Source organism: Austrofundulus limnaeus, unplaced genomic scaffold (genome assembly GCF_001266775.1).
Source record: "Austrofundulus limnaeus strain Quisiro unplaced genomic scaffold, Austrofundulus_limnaeus-1.0 Scaffold479, whole genome shotgun sequence".
NCBI lineage: Eukaryota > Metazoa > Chordata > Actinopteri > Cyprinodontiformes > Rivulidae > Austrofundulus > Austrofundulus limnaeus.
In genome coordinates, this window is record NW_013952881.1 from 407,292 (window position 1) to 417,755 (window position 10,464).

General features: G+C 39.6%; 1 protein-coding gene across 1 annotated transcript in view; it reads right to left on the reverse strand.

Annotated features, from left to right (window-relative positions):
* Positions 1 to 745: 745 nt before the first annotated feature.
* The window catches only part of LOC106529954 (uncharacterized protein C1orf21 homolog), a 14,340-nt gene continuing 4,621 nt past the window's right edge, over positions 746 to 10,464 (reverse strand). The window contains exons 3-6 of the mRNA XM_014025488.1: positions 4,761 to 4,840; positions 3,295 to 3,359; positions 3,135 to 3,198; positions 746 to 1,503 (exon numbers count right to left, since the gene is read on the reverse strand). Coding sequence (XP_013880942.1) covers positions 1,465 to 1,503; positions 3,135 to 3,198; positions 3,295 to 3,359; positions 4,761 to 4,840 — 248 coding nt within the window. The 3' untranslated portion in view covers positions 746 to 1,464. The remainder of the gene's footprint in view (positions 1,504 to 3,134; positions 3,199 to 3,294; positions 3,360 to 4,760; positions 4,841 to 10,464) is intronic.

Genomic DNA, 10,464 nt, shown 5'->3' on the forward strand with positions numbered 1-10,464 from the left:
CTCATGAAGTCATCACTACTTAAGATTTATAGGGATACATGGCTCAACAGAGATTGGACTTTTCATTAGTCTAGCTACAGGATTGAACCTGGGATTGCTTTTATTCTCTTCTATTAAAGAATATACAGTTCTAGTTTTACGAAGGGCTTTTTACATTTCATCTTCAACATAGATGTCTTTAAAATTTGCACAAGTTGGCATAATTTATCTAAAAGGTTATGTGTGACAGGGCCTTCAAGTGTCAGATATTGTTGTGCTGCCAAATAAAAGTGTAAAATCCAGTTTTACATTCTGAAGACAAATCTTGTGGTTATAGAACATTCAGAACTTCACCAGATGTTAAAGAACAGAACACAAAGTATATCTTARAGGATAATTATGGCAGGACTCCACCTGCTTCAGGGATATTTGTGAGTAATTGTGAAATGCAAAATTAAAACTATAGCTTTATAAAATATAAACTTTAATTCTTTAGGTTAGASTTGTAATTTACATTGGTCTTTGTATTGTTTGGTCTCAAAACTCATCAGTCCTGTCAAAATTAAACTTTTTTTTTTGAACCGAGGTCTTCAAAGACACCAAAACTCCACATCAAAAAAGCTGAAATATCCTTTTAAATGTTTTCATTTCCTCTTGAACAAGAGGAAATGCTTTGTTTACTATCAGCCTGAATTTATCTTGTTGTTTGCAGTCGACCTGCGTGTGACTTCAGCTTTTTTAAACAAAACACTTTCAAATACAAAAATAAATTACTAAAAACACTTTTATTTTCTTAAAAAAACAAAACAAAAAATGGTCAACATAAAAACCAACATGTTGATGTAACACTGGTGAATGACACAAACAGATTTCTGTGCTGCTTTAGTCTTCACCTCATGGATCAAATGAAARAGAACCAGAACCGGGGGACCACCCGTGACCCCAGAGAACGCTTCGAGGTGCTGAAGGGTCTGACTGAGAGGAGGGACTAGACTACATGAGGGACGGTTACAATACTTTAACCCTGAGCCGTATCTGAAGTAAATACATCCAAAGAGAGACAGACGAACATGTTGAACTGGCCTACATGCTGTAGAAACACTCATACTGCACCCCCCCATGTCTCGTCACAAGGAGTTCAGGGGGGCAAACCCTCCACATGATGCAAAGCTGTTCCATTCATTATGATTCAGTGTGCACATGAACACTGCTGCATCACGCAAACAGCACAGGCAGCTCAGGAAGTCAGGGTTCAGGAGCTCTCCCAGCAGAGAAAGAAAAAGATCCTGAAGCGCCATCAAATGGCTTCATCCAGGACGTAAACCATTGCTTGGCTTCGCAGGAAGCTGAAGCTGATTTCACTTGGAATCTGACTTGGAGCTGTTGGACTGGTGAGTAATCGGGTGAAACAAGGAGCTGCTCAGAAGTAAGTTCTTCCATCCCGTCTGCTGGGACCGCGGTTCCTCTCATTCCAGGACCGTGAGGCTATGTCATCTCCTCCTCCTCTGAGCAGTAGTCCCGACCCTGAACACAACACAGACCATCAGTGTTAGTCTGAACCCTGCTAACAGGAGGACTACACATCTCGCAGACAAAGACACAATGTTGTCCTTGAAGATAAGAGTGAGACTCCACATGGCAGAGTGAAAGGACTGGAGTTCACCACCACTGATTACAAAATCAACAATGAACACACACAAAACGAAAATGAATGATTCTAATGAAGACAAATAAAACTAGCATCATTTTATACATGAAAACAAAACGGATGTTAAATGCCAGAGGCAGAAAGCTGTGAGGGAGAACACTAACACAAGACTTTTGTACTTTTTTTTTTTATCAAACTTTGAGAGGGTTATAATCCCAGGGATTAGAATCTTTGTTTGATACTTATTTAATTCCTGCTTCTCATACAGGAATCATTTAGGTTTTAACTTGCAGCTGAAACCAAATGTTTACATATACTGTAGAAACACCATTTGTTTTTGAGGTTGTGATAGGTCCATGTAGGAGCCTACTGTGCATGTTGTTCTGTGGGCAGGGTTTGCCCTAATCGTGTTCTGTGGGGCAACTTAAAAGAAGAAGTAATGGTAATATTAAAATATGATTGACTGTCTATCCGTTTAAAACAGAACGACTCAAATAAAAATGATTGTGAACATGTAAAAATAATTTATTGACTTTAAATTTCAGGCAGCTAGCACCTCCCTGTCTCATGTTATGGCTAATATTAATATCTATAGTTTTAAAAAAATATTGGTGATTCCTGGTCTATTCGACCAATCTTCTCCCAGCTTCTTCAAACCCAACCGTCAATCCGACCAATCACGTCTTGGGTAAACTATGCCCACAAAATAAGAAACTTGTAGAGACTGCAGAAACCCCCTTCTCAATAGTTCAGCAGTCAGTACTGTGATCACGTAAATCTGAAGCTTAGGAGCAAGGGTGCTGATTCTGCTCAGCCATAGTGAGAGAGAGCATACTGTATTTTTCGGACTATAAGCCGCGACTTTTTTCCTGAACTTTGAACCATGCAGTTTATAGTCCGGTGCGGCTTATAAGTGGATTTTTTTCTACAGCCACCAGGGGGCTCTTTAGCCGGAGGTGTGGTTGCCGTGAATAAAAGGAAGAAGACAATGACTTTTTCTCTTTTGTTTAAATCTGAGATCAGTGTTAAAGGACTTTTTTATAATTAATGTGCCTTATTTAATAAGATGGCCTTTGAGAAATTGTTTTGTTTGATATACTTTAAGAAATTTTTGCTTGCTAAGAGTTCKTTTCAAATAGTATAATTTACAGTGTCATTTTTTGGGTCTTGTTTATTTATGTTATGATCTTACCCATTTTTGACTCGTCTTYTCTCCTGGCATGTTATCAGTTTTCGGTTCTTAAAATAAATTTTCATGCATCCCTAGCAGTTAGTCCTGCTCCTTCGTTCCTTTTGCTCTGTTTGTTGCCACAGACGGCAGGATCTCCAGTTTTAGGCACAGAAGGGTGCTCTGTGGTTTGTCACAATGGTTACATTTGTTAATGACAACACTGAACATGACAGATGGAATTTGTCTTCTATCCTCGTGTCATCTGGATAATCTGTCAGATTGGATTAATCTTCATCACGTCAGAGGATTTCCACACAAAAATTAAAGCTCTTTTACCTTTTCGATTTTCTCATCCAGCATTCGGAAGAATTCCTGCTGGCTCTCTGAGGAGTGAATGCTCCTGGGCAGAAAAACAAACGAGTGGTCAGACAGCATCAACTCAGGTAGTGGTGGTTTATAGAAACATCATCATCATCATCTGTCAGGGAGAACTTACAGAATCTTTCCATTCGGCCCTGATTCATTTATCTGTTGTCCTTTTCTAAGAAGAGCGATCTTCTCCTGTGGGATAACACACACACACACACACACACACACACACACACACACACACACACACACACACACACACACACACACACACACACACACACACACACACACACACACACACACACACACACACACACACACACACACACACACACACTAATGAATGACAGGAAGTCACAGGTTCTCAGTAACAGCAGCAGCTCTGAAACTACGGGTGCAACAATCCATGTATCTATATTGAATCCTTCAATACTCACTATGTTTGGAACAATACAGATTTTTAACATTTATTTCATCAGCTTGTCTTCGTAAGATGCTCTGTGTTGAAGGATCAGTGGATCAGTGTTCAACTACTCCACCTAGGCTGCATTTTCTAACTCAGATCCACTGAGAAACTTGCTGTTTCAGCAACATTTAATTTAAAAACTGGACTTTTGAGGTTAAACAAATGTTCACAATTCATTTCAATAAATTACATGTGAAGAAGGGCATGGACACTTCTCTTTATTTTATCGAAAAAAGATCGAACCATGACATTAAGTATCAAACTGAATCGTCAATTTTCTGTATTGATGCACTCCTRTCTTAAACCTGATCAGACAAGTCGCATCGAATTATAAATTATTCTTTCAGCAAATGAAATAAAAGTAATCATTAAAAACAGCTGTGCATAACTCAAAGGTGTAAAGGTAARGAAAAGGGCAATGCTTTGTTTCTTTTAGAGAAGACTAAATCTAGATAATATCTAATTATATCTAATTAATATCTAATACATATAATATCTAATTTCCCTCTGGGAACAATAAAGTATTTTTGAATTTGAATATAAATGAATTCATGCAGTGTCTGCAGCAAATCTCTCTACAAAACTAGAAAGTCCACTTTGTTTTCGTTTTCTGCACTTAAGACACATTGAGACTGTAGATTCAGAATGATAAAGAGTTACAGGTGTCATTTTGTCACATTCTGTCTAAAAACATGTTTTCAAACAGCAGCACAGTTACACTGGTGCATTTTCTCCCTGCTTCAAACTTTTTATTTTAAAAAAAAATCGCAGTGCTTTGTTCCAGTGCTTTAATGGATTTTATTTGTTTGACCAAATTCTGATTATAATCTCCTYAATGAGGGGCTCTCAGGTTTGAACTGCCCTAATTTTAACTTTTGAAGAATGTGTTAGAAGGCTGAAATACTAGAATGAAAATAGGAAATAAATCAAACTCGATGAGACAAAACCTAAAATATCTTTGCTTTTGTTTAAATAAAAATCAACAAAAATGTAAGAACCATTGTGTTACGTCATATTTCAGACGGTCCTTACAGTTTCAGTTCTAAAGACTGTGAATCTAAACTTTTATTTAGAARAATAAAACATCAAACTGGAGTACAAAGAGCAGAAGGAGAATGACGTACTGTGCCATTGGGGCTGTCTTCTCCTGCCTCCTCTCCATCCATGTACTTGACTTTCTCCACTCCTTTCATCTTGAGCTCATCTGTGACAGAGGCAGAGGAGAACATCTCATTATTAACACGCCACGGCAGCAGGCGGATCGGGGACGGCCCGCTGTGAGCCGCTCTGATCACAATCCACTGAGGTTAATAGTTCTCACAGTTCACTACTCCTCAAAGTAATTATGTGCTCAAAATTTTACACTCCAGCCTAAATCCTCTCTCCACAAGGGCTGGGGAYCAGCGAAACACACGAGCCGACGGCCTGATTCTCATTCCCACACATGCACAGTGTCTGCGCCTGTCCCACTCCCACGCTGTTAGAAAAGAGGAAGTAAAATTACAGATAGAAATACAGATACAGTCATGGGAAAAAAATCTACAGTTCGAGGGGTTTAAAGCATCATCTGGTCTCTTAAATCCTTAGCAGTGTGCTGGAAGGGGAGGGGCTAACCTGGAGGGGCATGACTGGGAGGAATGGACTCTGATTTAATTCTGGGCCATGTTCAGTTGTTGGACTTCTGTGTTATATTCAGTTTGTCCAAAACTAGAAAAGAATGAAAGCATTGTGAAGTGTTTGATGGGATCGTAAGAGACCTCAAAGAACTGAATCACCATAAAAAAAGAAAGTTGCCTGAAGTTCCTCCACAATTAAGTTGAAAAATGAAACCACTAGGAGGAGGAGTTCAGGGAGGGGGCCTCTGCTCTCAAGAGTCACGTCTCCAGACAAAAACACTTTACTCTCATGATGATCAACAATTAATTATGTGTTGAATTTGTGTTCAGGCATGTATCTACTTATATGAAATCAAGTTAAGCAAAACAGTCACATCTAACAATCTTTACAGTTCTATCATAAGAGTATACCATATGTATGTAATTTTAATCAGTATATAAACCTAAACCAATAAATTTCTTCATGGACCGAGAGATGGATCGACGGGTTGGGGTCTCATCCTCAGTAATGAGGGCATTGCTTCGGTCAGTCATGGTGAAGAAAGAGCRGAGTCGAAAGGTAAAGCTCTGGATTTACTGGTCGGTCTACGTTTGAACCCACACCTGTGATCATGAGGTGTGGATCATGACCGAAAGAACYAGATCTTGGATACAAGCGTTCGAAACAAGATTCCTTCACAGGGTGGCCGGGCTCAGCCTTAGAGATGGGGGAGGAGCACCGTTAATGGGGGGTGGGGGGGGCCCTCAGCGCATAGCTGCTGCTCCTCCAGTTGAGGTGGTTCAGGCATCTGATTAGCAAGCTTCCTGGACGCCTCCCTGTAGGAGTGTTCCAGGTAAGTCTCACTGGTAGGTGGAAGACCTAGGACTCGCTGGAAGGATTATGCATCCTCTCTAGCCAGGGAACACCCCGGGGCCCCCCCAGAACGAGCTGGAAGGTGGTGTTGGGGAGAGGGATGTCTGGGTTTCGCTCTGTTACCTCTCCGACCTGACTGGATAAGCGTCAGAAGAGTTCCTCATTTAACTCCTGCTAAATGAGGAACTACAATCTGCTGGATCATGAGGTGGAGCTAGTTTTTCCTCACAACAGGTTGTCCAGTTTGGTTTCATTTTTGTTTAAWAAATAATGATAGAATGGAGTTTGTTGTGTGTTTTTGTTCACTTAAATGTTTGATTTGAATAATGTTAGAACCTGGTGAAAATCTAATCTTTTATTCATTTTATTGTATTACATAAAATGTTTGAATTGTAAAAAAGATGCACTTCCCCCCATGACTTTATATATGTGTGACAAATAATTACATACAATATCTGTAGAAGACTTAGCATCTATGATAAGATGTAGGATTAGGGTTTGTCCTAAAAGTGATAAGATTTTTTAAATCTCTCAAAGGAAGCTGGTAATTATCAACACCCACACACTTGTTCCATCAGTTATCTGAACAGCCAGTTACTGAGCAGCAGTTTGATGTTTAAACTCAGACAGATACAGGTCAGCAACGTCCATTCATTCCACAGAGGACAATGAGGAAAAAAGTGATTTTATTGACTCGGACAGTGACATGATTACGAGCGCCAGATGGGTTAGTTTGTGTTTGTGGCATCTCCAGGGATTTTCACTTCGACCGCCTCTGCTGGAGCTCTGTGAAAAACAAGTCTCATCTGCACAGAGATGAGCCATTGTTGGGAGGTTAAAGGAGAACAAACAGGCTGGCAGGAGTSTGCAGAATGCCTGCAGAATAAACCTGATAGCTGTAGATGAAAAGAACTGAATGTGACCTGAACAATCTCTGTTTCTGCCGAGGCTAGAGTTGATAAGACAGGTGTTTGGAGTTGATGGCAGGAATCCATAGATCTAGCTGTGCCAACATGGTTTCCAACCACCTCCGCTGTGCTGTTGCCTAAAAACTCGAAGCCAAAGTATCTGACTGTGCAGTCCTCACATTCAAGCCAAAAAAATGTTACGTTCACAGCTACATCATGTTTTACCTGAAGAAAGAYGTAAAACTCCCAGTTGTTGCTGCCACTGCTAAAGGCAATATCTCACTTTAATACTTGGTGTCTAGTTGAGAAAGACTGTCTCAAAATGTTTGCAGCATGGTATTATGAGGGTAGAGGTGGGCAATAAAATATTGTGTACAGTTAGAATTTAGTTTTCTAAGTTGTAAACACAAAAATTGTCTGTTTGGCTTGTGAAATACACAGCTTGTTGGCCACAAACACAACATTCAGTGAGACAGAAACTAAAGATTAAATGCTCTCTTTTTTTACTTTGGTAGAACGTGATCATTTTATGTCAAAGATACTGACACAGACATTCCCAGAGTCTAAGGATCAAAAAGTCATAGAAACACTGAAGACTGTGTCAGATGGCTCTAACACGTGATGCCACAGAAACTTGCGTAACAGTATTTAGCATTTTTTAATACTTTGTTTATTTATTTCCTACAATCTTGTAAGAATTAAAATAGTTTTATGCAGATTCTGTGTTCAGGATTTAGTTTTAATGAAGCATCAAGATGCATCAATAATACTTTGTTATCACAGTCCTCATAATCAAACTGATATTCACACCTTTATTCAGCACTGTTATCCTCTCCAAGTTAATCARTAAATTGGAAAGTTTTAGGATCAAGAACACCCTCTGCAGTTAGCTACTGGACTTTCTGACCAACAGACCCTTCAACAACCATCATTCTGAACACCGGTGTGCCACAGGGCTGTGTGCTCAGCCCCTTCTTCCTCTCTCCATTTATGACTGTAAAACTTTTTGTGGTTCTAAAACCATTAAAGGGTATTTTGCGACTGATTGAATTTTAGATACAGTCTTATATCTTATTTTGTGAATGGTTGTAGTCYTTCACTTTAAACAGTAAGAGAATCAACAAGTCTCTATTTAACACGTGTCTCGCTCTAGCAGTGGAAACATGAAATYATTTATCATTTCAGGCATTCCAATGCTGACGTAAGAAGGACCACTSCCAGGGGGTGTGACCAGGTTTTCTATAAATAATATGAGAACACGTGATTGGTGGCCATTTAGTTTTGATCTCCAGAGCTACAGACAGGCTCAGAGTGAAATGGTGTCTTTAGATATGAAAATAAACATTCAATTGAGAACTTAATCAGTTTTCTGTATATTAATTTTTTCCTGTATATTAATTGGGATTCCAATCTGAACAATTCTTTACACCATCATCAAATTAACAGACAGCTTCACAGTGACTGTCCTTTTCAAAGATAGCAAAAATGCAGTACAGAGAGGAGGTGGAGCACCTAGCTGGGTGGTACACTGACAATCACCTGCTCTATAACCCATTCAAGTCCAAGGAGCTCAAAATAGACTTCAGGAATAAGACAGATAAGGTGCATATCTCCATTAATGGGATGGGGGTTAAGTGTCTCACCAGTGTCCTCATCATATTAGCAGACCTGTTCTCAACAAACATCTCCGGTTTGGTCAACAAGCTTTATAGGGTATCTTACTRTCGAGGACACTGGAAAAACCATGTCTCCACAGCCATCCTGGTGAACTTCAGATGCTTTGTCATCCAGAGCATTCTGACTYGCTGTATCACAGTCAGGTATGTGAACTGTTCTGTGGTGGCCCAGAAAACATTACTGAAGTTCAAAACAACCCCCTCACACGTCACTTGTACTCCACTTCCTGCCATTGAGGACACACAGCAAAATGCAATGGCCACAAAATGCAGTCAGCAACATCAGAGGCCMCTCATCCAGTCCATAAACTGATTGTCTTCAGTCCAGGACCAACAGGTTTAGTGTGTAGTGACTGACAATCAAGTTAAAACTGAATCAAATCTAATCTAAACTAATCTGACTCTCTGYAAGTCCAACAGTCCTGCTGCTGCTTCTGCTGCTTGATGAGAAGAGCTCTTGTTACTGACTTCCTGAATGACCAGGATGTCAAAAGGAGAAGTCATCTCAAGCTGGTGACATCATCATGACAGGGATTTTAAATGATTTCCTTCCCTTCATCTTCACCAGGCACTAGATTCAAAAAACCCTAAAGCTTCAGTGTGTGTAGACACTGCATCACTAATGTGCARGCACGTTTTTCTTGCCAACTTTCTAAAACGGTCTTTGCGTATGTCTTTCTCATTTTGAAAATWAAAAAATACACAAGCCAGATTTTCATTTCATAAATGAAACCAACACTCCATCAATYAATCATTCAAGCATAAACACCCTGTTTACATTCAGGAGTACACGTGATAAAAGCAACTGCAAATAAGCAAAGTTTTACAGAAACTATCCAGACATTGATCAGCAAGAACAAAATAATCAGTATGACGCAGAGACTCAGATCTGTGACCACAATGACTGAATGGAAACAGGAAGAACTCTGAAAACAAAGAACCATAAAAAACACCTACATCTCACAAAAACAGCATCCGAACCACACAAATCCAAATATTCATGAGTCAGCATATCATCTGCTGTCAACAGATCAGTCTGGAAACACTTGTCTGTAAACTCAAACATTTTTATAGCACGGCTGCTGCAAGTATTTAAATACTTGCAGTTAACCAGCCTGTGCTATAAAAAGTAAGAATAATTCATTTCCCTGGCTAAATTTATCTTTCAGACTTAAACTGCTCTAAGAATGTGTATACAAGGCATCATGAGATAAATGGGTGTGGTGTCCACATAAATACCAGTTTGTGTGCAGCAGAGGATAGATTCKGTCTGAGCAGGAAAATCTGCAGAAACGATTTGATGCCAGCGACAACATGGAGCTAAATCTAAAAGGACCACTTCTAAACATTAACCCTGAACCCAGAAACTCTGAATAYAAACCTGTCTATGTGTAAATTATTAATTGTGCAATTAATCTGACCATTAKTCATCTATCTTTTGCTCCAGAGTAAGGTCAGAAGAGCAGCTTGATCAGGTCCAGAATTCTACTTCCACCTCTTCCAGCAGGACTCCAAGGGGCTTCCAGAGCAGCTGAGAGACAGCGTGTCCTGGGGTCTTCCCTCTCCTCCTAGTTGGACAGGTCAAAAACTCCTCCCTAGGGAGGCATGATGGGGGCTTCTTTACCAGATGAACCACTCCAACTGGCTCCTCTGAATGAGCAGCAGTAATTATTGTTGTTACAAACCTTTAAAATCTAGATTCATTTTAAATMAACTGGCTGACTAAGTTTTATAAATAAATATTTGTGTCATCTCCCTAACAGAAATCTTTATTT